General features: G+C 42.4%; 1 protein-coding gene across 1 annotated transcript in view; it reads right to left on the bottom strand.

Annotated features, from left to right (window-relative positions):
• Positions 1-24,186, bottom strand: part of LOC120543356 (dynein regulatory complex subunit 3-like) — a 52,400-nt gene that overhangs the window by 25,583 nt on the left and 2,631 nt on the right. Inside the window, exons 3-6 of the mRNA XM_039776391.1 lie at positions 14,664-14,780; positions 14,390-14,556; positions 5,930-6,076; positions 1,859-1,978 (exon numbers count right to left, since the gene is read on the bottom strand). Coding sequence (XP_039632325.1) covers positions 1,859-1,978; positions 5,930-6,076; positions 14,390-14,556; positions 14,664-14,780 — 551 coding nt within the window. The remainder of the gene's footprint in view (positions 1-1,858; positions 1,979-5,929; positions 6,077-14,389; positions 14,557-14,663; positions 14,781-24,186) is intronic.

The following is a 24,186-nucleotide window of genomic DNA, read 5'->3' on the forward strand; positions in this document are numbered from 1 at the left end:
AGAAAAGAAACATATCAGTAATATGAGCGCTGATGCCAAGCTGCACTTCACTGCATGAATGGGACAGCATCACATGGCATTGACGAGTCCGCTGTGATGGACTGGTGCCCTGTGAAGAGCTGCTTCCAAACCTTGTGCCCCATGTTTCTAGGATAAGCTCCACCACCCCACTTTCCTCAGGGGATAACAAGACGTACAGTGGGTACGGAAAGTATTCAGACCCCTTCAATTTTTCACTCTTTGTTATATTGCAGCCATTTGCTAAAATCATTTAAATTATTTTTTTTCCTCATTAATGTACACACAGCACCCCATATTGACAGACAAAAAAAAGAATTTTTGAAATTCTTGCAGATTTATTAAAAAGAAAACTGAAATATCACATGGTCCTAAGTATTCAGACCCTTTGCTGTGACACTCATATATTTAACTCCGGTGCTTTCCATTTCTTCTGATCATCCTTGAGGTCACCTTCATTTGAGTCCAGCTGTGTTTGATTCTACTGATTGGACTTGATTAGGAAAGCCACACACCTGTCTGTCTATATAAGACCTTACAGCTCACAATGCATGTCAGAGCAAATGAGAATCATGAGGTCAAAGGAACTGCCTGAAGAGCTCAGAGACAGAATTGTGGCAAGGCACAGATCTGGCCAAGGTTACAAAAAAATTTCTGCTGCACTTAAGGTTCCCAAGTGGCCTCCATAATCCTTAAATGGAAGACGTTTGGGACGACCAGAACCCTTCCTAGAGCTGGCCGTCCGCCAAGCTGAGCTACCGGGGGAGAAGAGCCTTGGTGAGAGAGGTAAAGAAGAACCCAAAGATCACTTTGGCTGAGCTCCAGAGATGCAGTCAGGAGATGGGAGAAAGTTGTAGAAAGTCAACCATCACTGCAGCCCTCCACCAGTCAGGGCTTTATGGCAGAGTGGCCTGTTGGAAGCCTCTCCTCAGTGCAAGACACATGACAGCCCGCATGGAGTTTGCTAAAAGACACCTGAAGGACTCTGAGATGGTGAGAAATAAGATTCTCTGGTCTGATGAGACCAAGATAGAACTTTTGGCCTTAATTCTAAGCGGTATGTGTGGAGACAACCAGGCACTGCTCATCACTTGTCCAATACAGTCCCCACAGTGAAGCATGGCGGTGGCAGCATCATGCTCTGGGGGTGTTTTTCAGCTGCAGGGACAGGACGACTGGTTGCAATCGAGGGAAAGATGAATGCGGCCAAGTACAGGGATATCCTGGACAAAAACCTTCTCCCGAGTGCTAAGGACCTCAGACTGGGCCAAGGTTTAACTTCCAACAAGACAATAACCCTAAGCAAACAGCTAAAATAACGAAGGAGTGGCTTCACAACAACTCTGTGACTGTTCTTGAATGGCCCAGCCAGAGCCCTGACTTAAACCCAATTGAGCATCTCTGGAGAGACCTAAAATGGCTGTCCACCAACGTTTACCATCCAACCTGACAGAACTGGAGAGGATCTGCAAGGAGGAATGGCAGAGATCCCCAAATCCAGGTGTGAAAAACTTGTTGCCTCTTTCCCAAGAAGACTCATGGCTGTATGAGCTCAAAAGGGGGCTTCTACTAAATACTGAGCAAAGGGTCCGAATACTTAGGACCATGTGAGATTTCAGTTTTTCTTTTTTAATAAATCTGCAAGAATTTCAAAAAATTTTTTTTTGTCTGTCAATATGGGGTGCTGTGTGTACATTAATGAGGGAAAAAATTAATTTAAATGATTTTAGCAAATGGCTGCAATATAACAAAGAGTGAAAAATTGAAGGGGTCTGAAAACTTTCCGTACCCACTGTAACTCACAACAAAATATGGAAGAGTCTCAGCGGCCTTGTCCTACCTTGTGCTTCTGCAACACGACCTCTTCTTTCTGCTCCCGTGTGCGCTTCTTTCTCAACGTGCGCTCGTCCTCATTCATCTCCTCGATGATATACTGGTACTCCACGCTAGCGAGTCTGCGCTGCAAGACAAACAGGATCTGCTGACCAGCGGTTCGGATGATAAGAGTTGTTGCCTCCTCACTGATAATGGTGAGGGGTTTAAAGGGGGGCATCAAACACCTCAAGCCTGGCCTGCCTAGGGGGATTGTAAGTGCAGACATTTAGTTTTCCTTCGATTTTTCGTGTCCTTGTTTCTCTAAGCTCCTGTTTAACTGTAGTTCATACTAACTGATTTGCACAGTGGATTCTGAAAGTTGTAGCGGTCACGGAGATGCTACGATTCACACTACTACAGGGACGGTGGTGATTTATATATCTGTTTGGTGGGAACTCCAGGAAACGCACCCTGCCTTGGGCCGACTCGTCCCACTCACACACACTCACAACCCGAAAATGACATAAAGTCCAATATACTGTGATAATGATGTGTAACCAAGAAGAAATGAAATCCAATGAACAGTTTGCTGTAAGTAATGTAAAAAACAGTCCTGATGCAGTGAGGGTTGATGGGATTGGGAGCGTTCCCCCCGGTAAAGAACGACAACCAGTACTACACAACGGGCAAGCCCCAGACAGTCCATACATCTATGCGGGTGCAGTAAATCAAGGACAACACAATGATCCAAAGGCAGTGATTTTGGTGACCAGACAGATGGCAGAACTCAGGTATATAAACTCCAGACCTCTGACCTCCCTCTCTGTCTAGTGGGATCCCATTTTAAAGGGTCCACCCGTCCCTGCACCCTTCAGTCGAGTCACATCTGGGACTGCTAGGACTTGTACTTTTTATTTTACGTAGCGCTGCTATAAATTAATTCAAACCGTTTCACTTTCCGAACGCTTTATGGTGTTGGTTTGGCCTGAATCACAACATATTTGTGGGGCCAGGGTTTTCTGATGGTTTCCTCTCCTTTTGTAGTATCCGACACCACTGGCTATCAGACATCCTCTGGTCCCTCCAACAGGCAAAAAAAAATCCAAACCTACATGGCCCTGTGTGAAAAAGTAATTGCCCCCTTGTTCAAAAATAACCTAACTGTGGTGTATCACACCTGAGTTCAATTTCCTGATTACTGCCACACCTGTTTCAGTCAAGAAATCCCTTAAATAGGAGCTGCCTGACACAGAGAAGTAGACCAAAAGCACTTCAAAAGCTAGACATCATGCCAAGATCCAAAGAAATTCAGGAACAAATGAGAACAGAAGTAATTGAGATCTATCAGTCTGGTAAAGGTTATAAAGCCATTTCTAAAGCTTTGGGACTCCAGCGAACCACAGTGAGAGCCATTATCCACAAATGGCAAAACATGGAACAGTGGTGAACCTTCCCAGGAGTGGCCGGCCGACCAAAATTACCCCAAGAGCGCAGAGACGACTCATCCGAGAGGTCACAAAAGACCCCAGGACAACGTCTAAAGAACTGCAGGCCTCACTTGCCTCAATTAAGGTCAGTGTTCACGACTCCACAATAAGAAAGAGACTGGGCAAAAACGGCCTGCATGGCAGATTTCTAAGACGCAAACCACTGTTAAGCAAAAGAACATTAGGGCTCGTCTCAATTTTGCTAAGAAACATCTCAATGATTGCCAAGACTTTTGGGAAAATACCTTGTGGACTGATGAGACAAAACTTGAACGTTTGGAAGGCAAATGTCCGGTTACATCTGGCGTAAAAGGAACACAGCATTTCAGAAAAAGAACATCATACCAACAGTAAAATATGGTGGTGGTAGTGTGATGGTCTGGGGTTGTTTTGCTGCTTCAGGACCTGGAAGGCTTGCTGTGATAGATGGAACCATGAATTCTACTGTCTACCAAAAATCCTGAAGGAGAATGTCCGCCATCTGTTCGTCAACTCAAGCTGAAGCGATCTTGGGTGCTGCAACAGGACAATGACCCAAAACACACCAGCAAATCCACCTCTGAATGGCTGAAGAAAAACAAAATGAAGACTTTGGAGTGGCCTAGTCAAAGTCCTGACCTGAATCCAATTGAGATGCTATGGCTTGACATTAAAAAGGCGGTTCATGCTAGAAAACCCTCAAATAAAGCTGAATTACAACAATTCTGCAAAGATGAGTGGGCCAAAATTCCTCCAGAGCACCGTAAAAGACTCATTGCAAGTTATCACAAACGCGTGATTGCAGTTATTGCTGCTAAGGGTGGCCCAACCAGTTATTAGGTTCAGGGGGCAATTACTTTTTCACACAGGGCCATGTAGGTTTGGATTTTTTCTCCCTAAATAATAAAACCATCATTTAAAACTGCATTTTGTGTTTACTTGTGTTATATTTGACTAATGGTTAAATGTGTTTGATGATCAGAAACATTTTGTGTGACAAACATGCAAAAGAATAAGAAATCAGGAAGGGGGCGAATAGTTTTTCACACCACTGTATATAGCACATTTACATACAAGGGCGGCACGGTGGCGCAGTGGGTAGCGCTGCTGCCTAGTAGTTAGGAGACCTGGGTTCTCTTCCCAGATCCTTCCTGCGTGGAGTTTGCATGTTCTCCCCATGTCTGCGTGGGTTTCCTCCCACAGTCCAAAGACATGCAGGTGAGGTGCATTGGCGATCCTAAATTGTCCCTAGTGTGTGCTTGGTGTGTGTGTGTGTGTGTGTGTGTGTGTGTGTGTGTGTGCCCTGCCTGGGGTTTGTTTCCTGCCTTGCGCCCTGTGTTGGCTGAGATTGGCTCCAGCAGACCCCCGTGACCCTGTAGTTAGGGTATAGCGGGTTGGATGACGGATGGATGGATTTTCATACAATTAATGTAGCTCAAAGTGCTTTACATGATGAAGAAAGAGAAAAAACACAAAATAAAAAAGAAAATAAAATTAAGGGACACTAATTAACATAGAGTAAAAGTAAAGTCCAATGGCCAGGGAGGACAGAAAAAGAATAAATAAACTCCAGACGGCTGGAGAAAAAAAAAAAATCTGCAGGGGTTCCAAGGCCACGAGACCACCCAGCCCCTCTAGGCATTCTACCTAACATACGTGACCTCAATCAGTCCTCATTGTATTCAGGGTTCTCATGGTTCTTATGACTATCATCTTGATGATGATGGTCATGTGGACTTCTGGCCTTTAATCCATCAGTGGAGGGACATCAATATATCTTTATGCATATTGTTGGGTTAGTAATGGCTGCAATCTCTAACAAACCTCTTCCCAGGGTGCATGCGCCCCCTGCTGGAGACAATCCCATTGATATTTCACAAATCTGTTACCATCTGTTCATGGTTATCTACTGTATGGAGCCAAGTCTCAATTTCAATAATAAAGGTTCTTTCTAGAACCTTCATGTGGATGGGTCTTTCAGGAACTAGAAATGGTTCCTCTAAGGCAGGGGTCCTCAATCACGGTCCTGGAGGGCCGCAGTGGCTGCAGATTTTTGTTCCAACCCAATGGCCTAATAAAAAGCCCTTATTGCTCAAGTCACACTTCTGCTTCATTTTAGTGGTCTCGCTTGTTAAGATTTTGAACCCTTATTACTTATTTTAGTCTTAAACAGCTGTATTCTTGGTTTTTAATGACTCCTAATTAACAGTAAGATGCAATTGACAAAAGAAACCAGCATTTCTCCATTTAGCTTGTTACCATTTCCACCTCTGTGTGCATTTATCATGCACTATTGGGTTTAATTAAATACTTGGAAGGAAAGTGAAGAGAAAAAAGTGAAGGACTGAGAATTACTCCTCCATTTTAGCCTTCAAATCATTTAGATGATATCCATAGAAAGGGGAAGAAAATCTAGGATATGAGAATTACATGACATGGCAGAGTTAGAGCACTAACAAGCCATGAAATTAAATTATTGGCAAGAATTGCTTTCTAATTAAGCACCCGGGTTAGAACAAAAACCTGCAGCCACTGCGGTCCTCCAGAACTGTGATTGAGGACCCCTGTTCTATGCCATCAGTCTGAAGAACCACTCTGGCGTCTTCATTTTGAAGAGTGCCGATACTCACGGTTTCGCTGTCCAATAATTTGTAGTTCAGATAGACCAGCTTGGGCAGGTAGGCAGCGACAAACAGCTTATAATCCTTTATCTGTTCCACGGGATTTCCCTCCAGGCAGAGCGCTTCCAGCTTGCTCAGCCTCCGCAGGTAGACAATCTGGAGAGCAGAAGGTGACGCCATCAGAGGTGTTATGGTGTATGAAATCTGTACATTTTGGTTTCCATTATATTTTGTTCGAGACAAGACAACAGATGAACTAAGACACATCAAAGCAGGTTTTCTTCCCTTACACCTTTACTGTTATAACAGTTGTTCACAGCAAATTTGGTATTACAGCCTGGGAAAGGATGCTGAGCTGATACCTCAGGCTATTGATTACTTTATGGATGGACATCTGGGACAGCAACTGGGTTTATGGCCTGGGAAAGGAAAACTGAGGCAATATCAAAGAACTTTACTACCTGTGGAATTGATTCATCAACCATTTTGACAGCCAGCCAATCAGGTGCATGTGTTGTGAAACCAAGGCATGGCATTTCATAATAAATATGAGTTTGTTTGAGACAGAAGAGAAGCAAAGAGAAGAAGAAAGTACAGAAGGAGAAGAAGAGGAACGGACGAAGACGGCCCTGGTCGTCAGAAAGGCATCATGAACATCTATTGCTAAATCAAACGCCTCCCTGGGACATTCATCCTTGTCATCTCTACCTTTTTTCGTAAAGACTATACAGTATATATTCAGCCTTTCCTATCAGTACCTATTCTCTAGTATTCTTTGTTCCAGTGGTATTATTATTATTCTAGTAATAAATACTATGCTGCTTTTCACTTTCTATGCTTTGTCTTAATGTCTAGAGTGATTGAAGTAACAAGTTAGATTTCTTTGAGCACCTGGCGACTTTGTTATAATATGTTTGTTATAATATGAAGTTTAATGTCACTGTCTCTGTGCACACTGTTATGGATTCATTCATACAGGCAGACCAAGTATGGTACACAGGGGCTTCAGCATTTAGAATTGCCAGCCAAGCATTGGACTAGATAGCCAAAGACAACTGGAGGATTGTATAGTCAGCCTAAAAGACAGAATAGTATACTTCTGTCCTCTGTCAGCACAAAATCTTCCTTCCTTGTTGGGAGAATGAGAACTGCAAGTAGGCATTGTGCTATTGCTGTATTTTTTGGAGGTGGAGTTGAGTCCTTTCCTGTCCTTGTTTGGAGATCAGAGAAAGAGCCTGCACGTGGAGCAACCAGTATATAAGGATGGACCTACTGCCAATACACTTTGAAGCTGTTCGGATGGATGATGTCATCCGTCCGGAAAAACCTTTCAGCTCAGTGACGAAAACGGCAGACTCTATAGATCAAGATCATACCTTGATATTGTCTTGCTATGGCTTCCTTTCGTCTGTTATGCCACGTAAAATCATCAGTAAAGAAAGCTAAAATATATCTTTTTATCTCATGTGATTTTTGTACCGCTGTAATCACTATGGGAGGGATATCGCCTTTTCTATCATATTTCGGTTACTTAACATGCCGCAATTCCAAAAGAACACATTTCCGGAGAACTAATGCCTCCAAAGGAAACAGTGACAGACGGATTTTTGCCATTATATCTGTGCTGCGAGGTTTATAAGGCTGAGGGTGAGGGCGCTACTCAATAGAAGGGACAGTACGAGAAGAAGAAGGTATCCAACCCATCCATCCATCCATTTTCTAACCCGCTGAATCCGAATACAGGGTCACGGGGGTCTGCTGGAGCCAATCCCAGCCAACACAGGGCACAAGGCAGGGTGCCAACCCACCGCAGGACACACACAAACACACACCCATAAAACCAAGGCCAATTTAGAATCACCAATCCACCAAACCTGCATGTCTTTGGATTGTGGGAGGAAACCCACGTAGACACGGGGAGAACATGCAAACTCCACGCAGGGAGGACCTGGGAAGCAAACCCAGGTCTCCTAACTACGAGGCAGCAGTGCTACCACTGCGCCACCGTGCCACCCAGAAGGTATTCTTGGCTGATAAATGGCCTATAGTCAAGAGTGCTGAGTCTTTATAGGTTTGAATGTATTCTTGTAGACCAAAAGTAATATTTAGGTCTGAGATATCACTAAAACATCGTATGTTGTTTGTCCTAATAATAAGTAAGTCTCTTGAAGTGCTGAGTGACAGGCTGTGTTATTCCTAACGCACTTGCGTGGTTTAAAGTGCTAAGGGTTAATCAGCGTGTGTGTGTCATTCATGGGGCACTGTTGTGGATAGGGTCTGTGTGTATGCGAATAGCTATGTACGTATGTCTGTGTTCATCTTAAAATGCAACAGTAGACCAACCCGATAACAAACTTGACGAGAACACTTACCCTTGAGAAAACAGGTAAAGGGTAAGTAGAGGGAAATACCGCGATAATACAAGAGGTTTCCATGACCAAGTTCATCTCTATATGTTGGAGTCTCTTGTACATAAATGATCCATTTCACACAACCCTAAGCGATATGATTTCACTCATTAGTAATATCATTATTACTCATAGGTGGCATCGCATGGTTTCATATCACTAATGGGCCTTTTTCATAGCAGCCATATTGACATGAAACAATGTTGCAAGCACAGGTATAAGTAATGACATTAATTAAGGTTCCAGTTATGTGACACTGAAATTGAACAAAAGCGTCTTTACAGTTCATGAACCCTAATAGCCCTGTAAGTATCCACTGATCACTAACTGCTATTCAGCAGCATTGTAAGGAACTGTGGTTTTGATGCACACTTTAGATAAATTACAATATCTCAGCAACAACTCAAAAACCATTACCACATTTTCGGGAGATGTTCCTGACATTATAAGCTAGCTTTAGTAAAAAAATTGACCAGTTTTAAAATATAGGTTTTCTCTCTATTCAATCTCTGTCTCTCTATTATAATAAAAAAAAATCTTGGGATGAGATGTGACTTTTTGAAGAGACCTTTCGGAATGAAGACCCATGAGATGGAAACTTTTAACATGAGATTCAAGTCACGCCCTTACTTACAACCATTTTCAAACAAGACCACGGCCATCTAACCTCTCAGTCGTGTGAATGCTTTTGTCAGACACAGTTCCTACGCTCTCAGCTCTTAAAAATTTTATCAGGACAATCATTTTATGTGTTCAAAGCTAAGGAGAAAAAGCAATGCGTCGAAAAGAAACCCAAAAGCATTGGAGGAAAAAGAATGAAAAAAAGAACAATAATAATCTCTGAGCAAATTCTGAAAATAAGGACAGTAATAATCAGCCTGGAACAAGTGGTATTGAAAACCTAGCAGGTCCAATCTAGGTCAGAAATAAAAGACAAAGAGTAGAACACAAAGTAGAACTTCATAAAGACGTTCAAAAACGTTGGCGCGATACACATGAAGAGCAGGTCAGAGATTATGAAAGCAGTGGAATTGAAAGTCTCAAAAATCTGATAGTAGAGATTGCATTAGCGCTAACAAATGGAAATTTTTACTTGGAACAGCGAAAAGAGATCGAATATACGGACACAGGTGATATGACAGAAGTATGTAGATATTGTTTGGCCTCAAAGTTTAAGTTGGAGAATTGTAGATCCTCTAATTCGTGTTGCCATCATGGAAAAGTAGTGTTGCTTTCCAATGAAGAGGCGTATCCGTGAGAATGAAAAGATTTGTTGTTTGTCAGTCAGTCAGTCATTGTCCAACCCACAGAGTCACGGGGGTCTGCTGGAGCCAATCCCAGCCAACACAGGACACAAGGCAGGAACAAATCCCGGGCAGGGCACAAGCCCACCGCAGAGATTTGTTGTTTGGTGAAAGTAAAATCCACAAACACTACAGGCAAAATATCCGAATCTACAATAATCTGTTCGCGTTCGCATCATTCAATGCTCAAAACGTAGATTTACACAATGATGGACCATGCACTATGAGAATCTTTGGTCCCGCAACAATTAAAGCTACGACAAGTTTAATTTTGAAGAAACCACAATTCAGTCAGGTGTATATTTATGGTCACGGAGAAATGATGCAACATAGAATTGAAAGAGTTAAACTATCAGACGTATTAGAAACTATACAGCCAATAATGGATACAAATTCATACATTCAAAAAGTATCGCACTTTACAGAAAATTTATCTGCAAAACACGGACAAAGGAATTTTCTTGGATTTCTGTATGAATCCGAAAGATCACGGTCGCATTTATAATAAACCAACATGACGAATTGTCCACGATAATAGTTTAGAAAGTCGGAGATATCAAAGACAGAGTTGATATTTGTGTATATCCAAAAGCAAAGCAAGATTCAAAAGGAGATCTTGATATGCTATTTGTATTAAAACGTTTACAGTTTCCCATTAGAACAGCTTTTACTGTCACAATTAACAAATCACAGGGACAAACATTCGATAAAGTCAGTTTATTTATTAGAGAGAAAGAAACGATATTCACTCAAGAGCAGTTATACGTTGCGTTGTCATGATGTAAGTCCAAACACAGAATCAAAATTCAATGCGATCTTGAAGTTACTTTATTTACTCGTGTATCACGAGCCCTCGTGTAAGACACGCACCCTAATTTTTACAAAGAAAATGGCGAAAAAAGTTTTGCCCCGTGTACGACGCGTGTTGTGATTGTATAGAGAGAGAGAGAGAGAGAGCGCGCTGTCGAGCGAGAGAGCGCAAATGAGCGAGCAAGCGAGCAAGAGAGAGAGAGAGAGAGAGCGTGAGCAAGAGAGCGAGAGAGCGGAAATGAGCGAGCAAGCGAGCGAGAGAGAGAGAGAGAGCGTGAGCAAGAGAGCAAGAGAGAGAGAGAGAGCGTGAGCAAGTGAGCGAGAGAGAGAGAGAGAGCGTGAGCAAGAGAGCGAGCAAGCCCAAGCAGAAGAAGTAAACATTACAGAATTACATTTCCTCGTGTATGACGCGCACCTGATTTTCTAATGCTAATTTTCGGGAAAAAATGTGCACGTGGTAAACGCGTAAATACGGTAATACCAAATATTGTTTTTACAGAAGTTTTAAAGTAAAAGTGAAAATAATGCATATGCAACAATTCCCATGAAAATAGCAGTCTCTTAAGATTGTACATCCAGTCAACCAAACCCGGGGGTTGGCAAGCGAAGCGAGCTGGGGCGGAGCCCCCTAGTATATATATACAGTATATACTGTATATATATATATATATATTAGCAGTTGGAGATCCACAAAGGGAGAAAATGAATCACGTTTCATAAAGTAGTTTTTATTCCTGAGCTTTCAACCCCTACCAGGGGTCTTCATCAGAGGATAATGCTTAGACTTACAAGAATCAAAGGCAATATATAGCAATACCTTACAGGGGGAGGAGGGGGGGGTGGCTAGGTCCGTGTGGGGGGGTGAGGTTGTTGGGAGTAAAGTCTTGATTATTAAGAATAAGTTCTTCTTAGGTTTGTATATGCTGGATTTATGTCCAAGTGTCTGTTGATGGCGTTCTCATTTGATAACCAGGATTCCGCCAGCTCTCTAGCACTTTTATTATTGGCTTTAAATTTTACTTGTACATCGTCCATGAACAATCTGCGCACGGTCCTCTTTAATGCCAAAAACAAGAAATTGACAGCAGAAACACTAAACGCAGTATACAGCATTCCATGCAGTTCGTGCTCAGCGGTATACATAGGACAAACTTCAAAAAGAATCGCAACACGTATACAGGAACACCAGCGCCATCAGAAGAAAGGACGCACTGTCATTGATCTATAAGCATACTAAATCAACAGGACATACATTTAATTGGGACGATGTACAAGTAAAATTTAAAGCCAATAATAAAAGTGCTAGAGAGCTGGCGGAATCCTGGTTATCAAATGAGAACGCCATCAACAGACACTTGGACATAAATCCAGCATATGCAAACTTAAGAAGAACTTATTCTTAATAATCAAGACTTTACTCCCAACAACCTCACCCCCCCACACGGACCTAGCCACCCCCTCCTCCCCCTGTAAGGTATATATTGCCTTTGATTCTTGTAAGTCTAAGCATTATCCTCTGATGAAGACCCCTGGTAGGGGTTGAAAGCTCAGGAATAAAAACTACTTTATGATACGTGATTCATTTTCTCCGTTTGTGGATCTCCAACTGCTAATATGCAAACCGTATCACAGACCTTCTCTTCTATATATATATATATAAAATCCAATCTGTCTGTCTGTCTGTTCATGAGAGAACTACTTAATGAATTTAGATTGGGTTTTTTTTTCTAGAATTTGCTTGGACATTCCGGTTGATTTTCCAACTTCTCTCATTGCACTAAGGATCATAGTTCGCTTGCGGTGGCGATTTATTTGCGTGAATCCGAGAGACACGCAGCGAGCCGAGGGGAGGGTGTTGGTCCTCCTCACTAACGCGCCAACCTCGGAGAGTACCTTACATCAGCTTAGCTAGTGAAAGAGAGAACTACTTAACGGATTTAGATTGGATTTTTTTCTAGGATTTACTTGAGCATTCCAGTTGATTTTGTGACTTCTCTCATTGCACTAAGAATCATAGTTTGCTTGCAGGAGCGATCTATTCATGTTAATCCAAGACAGAGGCTGCGGGCCGAGGGGAGGGGGAAGCGTGACGTCAGGAGTGGGGAGTCGGCCTACCTCTGCCTATTGGAGTGCACGTTGTCTCCGCTTAGCTAGTGATACCTTTTTGTTTATTGATTTTTAAAGTTTGTCCTGTTCCACTACTACAAGGGCGGACGGCTAGTTTTTAATATTATAATTATCAATGACATGGAAATTATCCATTTTGGGGATAGCACCATATTTACGCAAGTACAGAACTGGAAAAGAACTTTTAAAACAATGTGAGAACCATTTCTGTGCAACTTATATTTAATGAGATATAGCCAGTTACAAATCGTCCACCATTAAAACTATCACCCTCAATAAGTACAAACATTGTTAGCTTAAATCTCCCTTAATTTTGATCCAAGACATGTGCAATTTCAGGTCCATGGGTTACTCATACCGCTAAATCAGCAGGCCAGGTTTCATTCAAATCTGTGACGATGAGCTCCAAAAGTGTGATGATGTGAGGTGGAATGTTAGGTTTGAATACGCAATGGGAGTTCTACAAACTAACTGCACCTGATGAGAAGGATGTGTCACTGTCAGTTTCCGAAGCTCAGAAGCCATTAAGAAGGCTGAGACAATGTCAGGTTATATAGTGCCTTGATATATGGAGTACAAGTCCAAGGAGGTTCTGCTCAAGCTTTATGACACACTGGTGAGGCCTCATCTTGTGTACAAGTCGTGATCTGCAGGCTACAAAAAAGACACAGCGGCACTAGAAAAAGTCCAGTGAAGAGCGACTCGGCTGATTCAGGGCGACAGGGGATGAGTTATGAGGAAAGATTAAAAGAGCTGAGGCTTTAGAGTTTAAGTAAAAGAAGATTAAGAGAAGACATGACTGAAGTGTTTAAAATTATGAAGGGAATTAGTCCAGTGGATCGAAACTGTGACTTTAAAATGAGTTCATGAAGAACACGGGGACATAGTTGGAAACTTGTTAAGGGGAAATTTTACACAAACATTAAGAAGTTTATTTTTCACACAGACAACCACAGACACCTGGAATAAGCAACCAAGTAGTGTGGTAGACAGTAGGACTTTAGGGACCCCCAAAACTTTACTTAATTTGGAGGAATTAGGTGGTGTGAAGGACAGCTGGGACGCCCCTGCTGTGTATATTCCGGGGGAGCCACCATGGACAGTTCAGTACCTCCCCCGGGACGCTTGGTGGCAGCCTCCATGCCAGACGGTGATTCCCCAACCACCCGCTGGGCTCCATGGGAGATGGAGTCCTCCACAGCCTGGTTGGGGTCTCGGGTGGTCGCTAGGGGGAGCTGCATGGACTCCGCAGCCTGGCTGCTTGAAATCTTAGCCCTATCCGGAAGGGCAATTAGGACCAGGTGGTCAACTACCTGGAACTCTTCCGGGTGGGGTATAAAAAGGGCCAGCCACCTCCTCTCGAGGCCAGAATCGGGAGGAAGAGGACAAGGTTGCCTAGGAGGAGTGCTGGAGCAGGAAAGTGTTGGTTTGGTGTGGGTTTTGTGCTTGGGACTGTGTTGGGCCGGTGGGACACGGGGAAGACGTGTGCCCACGGCTGAAGAGCAAAAAATAAAAAACCCTTGAGTGTGAACACGTGCCTCTGCGTGGTCTGTGCCGGGTCGGGCGCTATATAGCGCCTTTTCACAGTGGATATGACTGGTTGGATTGAATGGCCTGTTCTTTATCAATCAATCAATTATCCTTCTTCACACATAAACCACACTCCCCACATTACCTGCTATATAAAGCCTTAAAGCCTAAGAAGTCAAGGATTTTAAGAAGGCAGGGAGCCATAAACTGTGATAGCTTTGGATTCAAATTCTGCCCCGCATCACCCCCCAAAAAAAATTCATAAACACACAGAAAATAACCAAACTTACACTTTCCAGCTGGTCCACATTGTTGTGCCCGACAGACAAAAACTGCAGCTTCTTCTGGTGGTCCATGTTTTCAATTTTAGAGATGCAGTTGTGGTAGAAGCTGAGATCCTCCAACTTTACCAGCTTGTTCAAGCCCTCAATCACCTCAATCTTATTAAAAGAGAGGTCTGGACAAATGAGACGATTAATGAAGGAAAGAAGGCAAGCTTCATTTTGAATTTGTAAGTGTAAGGTGCTATATAACTGATTAAACCCCCTGATCAGCATCACTCACCCAACCAAATCAGGTTAACCAGACACTCCAGTCCTTCTATCTTCTCAATCTTGTTGTTGTCCAGCTGCAGCCTGGTCAGACTGGTGAACTGCCAGAGATTCTCAATCTTCCAGACGTCTGCAAAAGAGGAGCCACAACATCTGTAAAGCCAATACAAGTGGCTTCATTTCTGTTATAATTTCTCTCTCTATCCATTCCACCTGAAAATACTGACTTTGCTCGCCGACCTCCGGGCGGGCACAACACGCTAGTCACATTACAGCTCTGCCGCTCGCGTATGTGGAAGCGGATGTACAATTTAAACAGATTGTTATTTTCATGGGAATTGTAACATATTCGTAATAGAACTATTTTATATTACAGCGAGTAAAAAATAAGTAAAATGTAATAAATTTAAAGAAAATTATGTTTCATGTTGCATTAGAGGTTTTCAGTGCATTAATGCCTAATAGAACTAATTATTTTGCATTTTAGCGAATAATTAACCATATTAAAAATAGTAAAACATAATTTGAAACTAAATTATGTTTCACGCTGCATTAGAGGTATTCGTTGCATAATACAATTTTGTTCTGTTTGGCTTTTAAATTAACACGCAAATACTTTTTAAACTTACACTTTTAGTGTAAAACTTCAGTATAAATAATATTTGGAATTAACTTTTTGTCAATATCGCATTGAATTTTGATTCCGTGTTTGGACTTTCATTGTGACAACGCAACATATAAAATCGCCTGTGAGTGAATTTCATTTCTTTCTCTCTAACAAACAAACCAACTTTTTCGAATGTTTGTCTCTGAGATTTATTAATTTGTCAAAGCAAAAGGTAAACTGTAAACGTTTTACTACTGTAGATGCCACACAGGCTGGACAGACGTCCCGGCCAGGAAAGGAAGCGGAACCAGAAGGAAGAAAGGGACAGACAACCTCTATAAAAGATTGCTAATGAACTGTTATTCCCCCAGTATGCTAGATGACAGCTGTCCTAGATATCTCCACCCATTGGGAAGCCAGCAGGGCATCCTGGGAAATGTAGTCTGGCAAGGCAGCCCTGCTGGAGTCACGGGGTGCCGCAGAGAAATAAGCTCCCTACGTAAATAATGAAGTTCCATTTGACGTGGAAGTACTGTAGTTCCATCAGGCAATCGCCCTGGCAACGGAAGTACTCCCGGGTCTGTAATAAAAGGGACCGCACTCCTTTACTCAGGCGAGTTGGAGCTGGGTGGTAGAGAGGTAACACTTGACTGGAGGAGGGCAGTGCGGTGGTGAGAGGAAAAGAACCAGTGTTTTGGATAGAATTGGTAATATTTTTGGAAGTATTTAAATAAAAACCTTCATTTATTTGATAAAGAACTCTGTTTTGGTGATCGTGTTGGGGTTTGGGGGTCTCAGACACCCAAGGTTTATCACAATATGAATGGCATATCAAGATCTCCTTTGGTGTCTCATGCTATCCCCTTACTACATTACCTTTCTTGTTGCCTGTTAAAATTTTACATGTCAGGATTGTTCAACCAATTTTGAATACAACTAATCTTGTCCCATTGCATAGCCCATCACTCAGATGTATGATACGTCCTTCTTTCTACAGTAATTCAGCTGGTGGTAGACTGGACGTTGTTAACGGTTGTAGATATTCTTCATGATATTGTAAGTTGATGTTTTCATCTTCTGCACCATCACCACCAACTGTTTCAGCAGAGTCTATTGATACGCATTTAACTCATTTGCCGTGTAAGCGATCGACAATTTTCACGTTAATTCGTTTGACTTCATCATTTCTCGTTGTACTCATTTCTTCTGTTGGTAACCCTTTGGTTTGAAATTCTTCAATAAGATTTGGTCATAATGCGTCTTCTTTTATTGGGAACTTAAGCTGAGGAAAACGTAAACATTTATAAGCAGGGCCGTTTGAAGGAATTTGGGGGCCCCAAGCAAAATGGACATGGAGGCCCCCCGCACACACGCATGCACGCAAAGGAACCACAGCATAGCCATACAGTTTAAATTCACTCACACTTTATATAAATAAAAAGGGTTTACAGTGCAAATACTGCTGTTGCATATACTGTGCATAAATAAAAAAATGTTTAGAGTGCATATACTGCTGTTGCATATAAAGTGCATAAAATCTGAACATTTTCAACAATTGAACATTTGCAAAAAACACCACTGTACCATAAAATCAAATATACATTAAAAAAGTGCACAATAACTAAATCCAACATACTTAAAAACACACACACACATACATACTCACATTAACATTTTTCAGTTCTCTCAAACATGTGCAAATTATCTAAAACTGCTGTTTGCGAGCCTTGTTTTCTGCAAAGGCAATCACAATTTCCTCCATGTTCAAAGACTGGCGAACATCCCGCTCAATTGACATAAGTGCCAGTCCTGTGAGCCTTTCTTGGCCCACCGTGGACCTCATGTAATTTTCTCTTCTTTCTTTTTTGGCTTCCTGAAGCATAATTCCGCTTCATGACTGCCGAGGAAGTTTTATATTTTGCCGGCAGCAGAGATCGCGTGGTTGGCTGGCTGCTGTCAGCGAGGGGGGCCCCCTTGAGGGGGATCCCGATAACAGTGTCATTGCACTTTACTGCATTCACTATCAATGGGGCGCTCACACAGTTTGTCGCTGCATTTTATTCTTAACCAGTCGTTGTCTTGGGGCCCCAGGCCAGCTCGGGGCCCCAAGCAACTGCTTGGTTTGCCTGCCTTGTCGTGACGGGCCTGTTTATAAGAGCTGAGAGTACAGGAACTGAGTCTGACAAAAGCATTCAAACCAATGAGAGGTGATAACCAGAAATGGTTGCAAGGAGGGCAGGACTTGAAAAAATCTCTTGGCAATAATCTCGTCTCGTCTCAAGATTTTTCCTTTATATACAGTAATCCCTCGCTATATCGCGCTTCGACTTTCGCGGTTTCACTCTATCGCGGATTTTAAATGTAAGCACATCTAAATATATATCACGGATTCTTCGCTGGTTCACGGATTTCTGCGGACAATGGGTCTTTTAATTTATGCTACACGCTTCCTCAGTTTGTTTGTCCAGTTGATTTCATACAAGGGACGCTATTGGCGGATGGCTTAGAAGCTACCCAATCAGAGCACGTATTACATATTAACTAAAACTCCTCAATGCTATAAGATATGCCTCCTGCGCGGAGCTTGATTGTTTGCTTGTCTCTGCCTCTATCTCACCCTCTCTGACATTCTCTGCGCCTGACGGATGGGCTGTTTGCTTAAAAGATACTGACGCTCCTCTAAAAAAATGCCGCTTTATTGCGGTGCTCGGCATATTTAAAAGCACAAAAGCACACGTATTGATTTTTTGATTGTTGCTTTAATCTCGTTCTCTCTCTCTGACGTTCTCTGCGCCTGACGGAGGAGATGTGAGCAGAGGGGCTGTTTGCTTAGAAGATACTAACGCACCTCTAAAAATGCCGCGGCAAACTTAAAAGCACAAGTATTGATTTTTTGATTGTTCGCTTTTCTTTGCGAGCGCTCGCTCTCTCTCTCTCCCTCTGAAATTCTCTGCTCCTGAAGAGAAGAAGATCTATTTGCATTCTTTTAATTGTGAGAAAGAACTGTCATCTCTGTCTTGTCATGGAGGACAGTTTAAACTTTTGACTAAAGGGTGTTATTTCATGTCTAGAGGGCTCTAATAATGTTAACAGTGTGGGAGAGTTTATAAGGGCTTAAAATATATAAAAATAACCATACAAACATATGGTTTCTACTTCGCGGATTTTCGTCTATCGCGGGGGGTTCTGGAACGCAACCCCCACGATCGAGGAGAGATTACTGTATTTCACTACAGACTACTGGGGTAAGTATAACGTTGTGATGTGGTTGGGGCACCAATCAGGCCATACCATTTAATGGACAAAACCAAAAAAAGAAATAGACACTCAAGGGATCAGCAATTGACATCAAAGCAATCTCCTAGAAAATCGGCCTGGAATGGCTTCTTTGAAGGCTGGGTCAGGCTTTAGAGAGCTCCACACCAGTCATTGCACTCCGCACTGGTCCATAAATTATTGTAATGCCTGGTATGTCGAGGTACCCCGTATGACTCTGTCTCACCTGCAGCTGGTGCAGAATGTCAATGCCAATTTATTTATAAAGCACATTTAAAACAACATCAGCAATGCTGTTGCCATAGTGCTTTACATTGAAACATACAGTGAACATCCATCCATCCATTAACCAACCCACAATATCCTAACACAGGGTCACGGGGGTCTGCTGGAGCCAATCCCAGCCAACACAGGGCGCAAGGCAGGAAAAAACCCCGGGCAAGGCGCCAGCCCACCTCAGGGCACACACACACACACCAAGCACACACTAGGGACAATTTAGGATCGCCACGGCACCTAACTCGCATGTCTCTGGACTGTGGAAGGAAACCCACGCAGACCTGGGGGGAAATTGCAGGGAGGACCCGAGAAGCAAACCCACGTCTCCTTACTGCGAGGCAGCAGCGCCACCGTGCCGACCCTATAATGAACATAAATAAAATAAATAGAAATAAAGTATAATAAAATGAAATACAGCTAGCGGTGAGTTAAAGAAAAGAAGGAAATCGACTAAGGGTAGAGCAACCATCAGTATCAGTGAAGGTTACTGGAAGCTAGAGAATAGAAATGAGTCTTCAATCTCATTTTAAACAGTTCAATTGAAGGGGACTCCTTTAATGTAATTAAGTAAACTTGAGTTCCACCGACGAGTTGCAGCAGCTGCAAACACCCTTGTTGGATTTTTGACCAGCAGCGAAAAAAGGGATCGCATCACTCCAGTGTTGGCCTCTCTTTGTCGGCTCCCTATTAGTTACAAGGTGAAGTTTGTATTTAAAGTCTTACATGGCTCAGCTCCACCATACTTAGCTGATCTTCTCGATGCATACTCATCAGCCAGGCAGCAGAGGTATTCATTATCAGCTATTGCTTACCATCCCATGTGTGCAACTGAAGCTGACGGGCGATCGTGCCTTTGAGCAGGGTGGGAAAGGTTGCAGGGTCCCAGCCACACGGATTAGCTACCAAACAGTCAGTTGGGCCACTAATACATTTGGCCAAGGGCACAAAATAATCTAGCATTGGCACGGTCTGTGAAGTTAAGAGGTTTTAAATTCTGAATGACAACAACAACAACAATATTTATTTCTAGAGCACGTTTTCAGACGGATGATGGAGCTCAAAGTACTTTACAGGATGATGAAAGTGAGAAAAAAAAGACAAAATATATAAGAAAATAAAATTAGGCAATACTAATTAACATTGAATAAAAATAAGGTCCAATGGCCAGGGAGGACAGAAAAAAAAAGACCTCAGAGACGGGTGGAGAAAAAAAAACAAAATCTGCAGGGGTTTAGAGGCCATAAGATCACTCAGCCCCCCTCTAGGCATTCTATCTAACATAAATGACCTCAATTAGTCGTCATGGTATTCGGGGTTCACATGGGAGAACTTGATGATGACAGCCATGTGGACCTCTGGCCTTTATCCATCAATGGATTGTGCTTTGATCGGGTGGTGAGGGTGCAGATCACCACCACAGAAAAACGGAAAAAGAACAGTAGAGAAAATACAGGTTAGTACGGATTTCAGAGCCACTATGAATGATAATGATAATTAATTGAATATACAGACTGTGGTGGGCTGGCACCCTGCCTGGGGTTTGTTTCCTGCCTTGCGCCCTGTGTTGGCTGGGATTGGCTCCAGCAGACCCTCATGACCCTGTAGTTAGTATATAGCGGGTTGGATAATGAATGGATGGATGAAACAATATTAGTGACAGCAGAATTATAGAATTATAATTATAATTATGACAATTCTATAGAATTGTTGACTGCATTGGTTTTCCTGAGACAAAACAGACACTGGTCTATGGCTGACAATTGTTTGACGGTTAGCCATTTAACTGTTACATTGCAGCCAGCCACATTTATACACTTTTAAACATCCTATTTCTTTAATGGCCTTGCGCCCTGTGTTGGCTGGGATTGGCTAAATTTAGAACATAATGAAACAATATAGGGTGGCACGGTGGCGCAGTGGGTAGTGCTGCTGCCTCGCAATTGGGAGACCCCGGAGTTTTCATGTTCTCCCCGTGTCTGCGTGGGTTTCCTCCGGGTACTCCAGTTTCCTCCCACAGTCCAAAGACAAAGGTTTGGTGCATTGGCAATTCTAAATTGTCCCTAGTGTGTGCTTGGTGTGGGGTGTGTGTGTGTGTGTGTGTGCCCTGTGGTGGGCTGGCACCCTGCCTGGGGTTTGTTTCCTGCCTTGTGCCCTGTGTTGGCTGGGATTGGCTCCAGCAGACCCTCATGACCCTGTAGTTAGGATATAGCGGGTTGGAGAATGGATGGATGGATGGATGAATATACAGAGTATCAGGATTAAACTAAAATGGAGCTATCTATGCAAGTAATGAGTTGTTAGCAGTGCTTTAAAGTGTTCCACTGTATTAGCCTGGCGAATTCCTATCGGTCAGCTATTCCAGATTTTAGGTGCATAACAGTAGAATTAGCCTCACCACTTCTTTTAAGTTTAGCCCTTAGAATAATCAGCAGACACTCATTTGAAGATCTAAGGTTACGATTTGGAGTGTAAGGTGAAAGACATTCTGAAATAAAGGATGGAGCAGATTATTTAAGGCTTTGCAAACCATAAGCAGTATTTTAGAGTCAATTCTAAATGACACAGGTAACCAATGTAGTGACATCAAAACTGGGGTGATGTGCTCGGATTTTCTTTTCCAAGTTAAGATTCTAGCAGCTGCATTCTGCACTCGTTGCAATTGATTGATGTCTTTCTTGGGTGGTCTTGAAAGGAGTGCGTTACAGTAATCTAGCCGACTGAAAACAAAAGCGTGAACTCATTTCTCAGCATCTTGCAATAAATGAAGGACTTTGTCTGACATTTTAACAGCTCCCAGTTGCAAGTCAAATTCACTCATAGTTGTCTCCAGACGCAGGTCCGTCTTACCAGCATCATAGGCCCCTGGGCAAAGTAGTGCACTGGGGCCTCTGTTTTGATAGCAAAAACAGAAACATAAATTGGTATCAGAAACATTGTTGGACCCTATGCTCCTGGGGCTCCCGGCCAGTGCCCATTGTGCCCATACATTAAGATGACCCTGTCCAGACATCTGGCTAAGTTTAGCGAGACCAGAAACAAGAAACGCACACCGCAGACGCACGTGGAGCTCGCCAGACTTGGCCGGAGCTGACGGGAGCTGTCTGTGGTCCTGAACGTTACCGCAGAGCCGCGGAGATTCCTGAAACACGTTTCAAATGACTTACGGCGGTGTTTGTCAACCCTGTGAGTTGCTGGACGCCATATACTGTAGTGTAAAAAAATCCAAAAAGAATAATTAACCGTATATTTTCACCCGGAAAAAACTAATACAATAAATGGTTAAAACTATGATTGTAAATACATCCACTGAACAGTGTCATTTCCAGGCAGAGGAGTAGCTTCAGTGACAGACTTCTGTCACCGTCCTGCTCCACTGACAGACTGAGGAGATCGTTCCTCCCCCACACTATGCGACTCTTCAATTCCACCCGTGGGAGTAAATGCTAACATTACTCAAAGTTATTGTCTGCTTTTTTATTTTTATTTATTTATTTTTAATTTTTATTACTATTTAATTTAATATTGTTTCTTTGTATCAGTATACTGCTGCTGGATTATGTGAATTTCCCCTTGGGATTAATAAAGTATCTATCTATCTATCTATCTATCTATCTATTATATAGTGCCTTTCACTCTATCTATCTATCTATCTATCTATCTATCTATCTATCTATCTATCTATCTATCTATATGCACTCGTTTTAGCTGTCAATATCAATTCATTGTTTCAATGTGCGGGGCTGTTTTATAGATGATTGTTGTATTTCCATATACTCACCATGGCACAGAATTCTAAATTTGTGTAAATTTGCATAAGTGCACGCCCCATTGCAGCAAAACTGCAAATTCTTCCCAATATCTCCCATATTTGTGCATTGTTAAACATAAAACGTTTTAACAACTGTTAGCAAATTAATTTCTCAGTGTGTTCCAATTGTTTTTCGTGATTATGGAAGCTGATTTTTACTGAGTTCCTTCTGATATACTTGAGGAACCATAGCACACTCTACATCAGAGAAGCAACCTTTCATTGTCCATCGGACAATACGGACTCATGGGTTTGTACACACAATTATTCAAATTACTGCTGCCTTTTAAATTTTTAAGAATACCTAAGTGTAGTTGTTAGTTTGTGCATATTAAGTGTGTTGTAAAAATTTTAAATTGCGGGATTGAATGAGAATGAGGGCTTTGAGGTCATCTGCTCAACCACCGGTTGAAGTCGAGGGGTGACGGGGCTTTCTGAGCTCTTGTGGCTTTGGAACGATCTGCTGCTCCTTCTGTTGAGGTTTTTAAGACTCAAAAAAACACTTTTTCTCTTCCGCTTTTAATGGTGGGTAAAGTTGTCGAGAGGGGGACAATGGAAATGAAACAATCATTAAACTGTTTTACATCAGTGTTTGCTTTACGGTGGTCTGATAGTCTTATATGTACAGCACTTTGGTACAACTTCTGTGGTGTTTAAGTGTGTTTTTATAAATAAATTTGACTTTGACTTCAGCTGAAGTTGTTTTGATTTGAGGTAACTGTAAGGTGTAAATTTAGAACATAATGAAACAATATAGGACGGCACGGTGGCGCAGTGGGTAGTGCTGCTGCCTCACAGTTGGGAGACCCAGGAGTTTTCATGCTCTCCCCGTGTCTGCATGGGTTTCCTCCGGGTACTCCAGTTTCCTCCCACAGTCCAAAGACAAAGGTTTGGTGCATTGGCAATTCTAAATTGTCCCTAGTGTGTGGTGTGTGGTGTGTGTGTGTGTGCCCTGTGGTGGGCTGGCGCCCTGCCCGGGGTTTGTTTCCTGCCTTGCGCCCTGTTTTGGCTGGGATTGGCTTCAGCAGACCCCCGTGACCCTGTAGTTAGGATATATCGGGTTGGAGAATGAATGGATGGATGAAACAATATTAGTGACAGCAGAATTATAGAATTATAATTATAATTATGACAATTCTATAGAATTGTTGACTGCATTGGTTTTCCTGAGACAAAACAGACACTGGTCTATGGCTGACAATTGTTTGACGGTTAGCCATTTAACTGTTACATTGCAGCCAGCCACATTTATACACTTTTAAACATCCTATTTCTTTAATGGCATTTCATGAATCTTTACTGGGTTGTATGATTCCTCAGAGAATTACTGCTTGACCAAGAGCCATTCCCATTCTGGGACAGGGTCTTTGTTGTTTCTAGGTCTGCGTATAATTCTAAGAGCCAACCTGAAAAGAAAAATTGGGAATACTTTATCAATGGAAATTTGCCAGGCTAATACTGTAGATCAATTTAAAAAAAACTTCTAAAATCCCATTATTTTAAAATGGCTTTTGTGTAGCTACATTTTAGTTGTATCCCTGTAAGTCTATGTGGGCACTGAATTAT

This window comes from Polypterus senegalus, chromosome 13 (genome assembly GCF_016835505.1).
Source record: "Polypterus senegalus isolate Bchr_013 chromosome 13, ASM1683550v1, whole genome shotgun sequence".
Lineage (NCBI taxonomy): Eukaryota > Metazoa > Chordata > Cladistia > Polypteriformes > Polypteridae > Polypterus > Polypterus senegalus.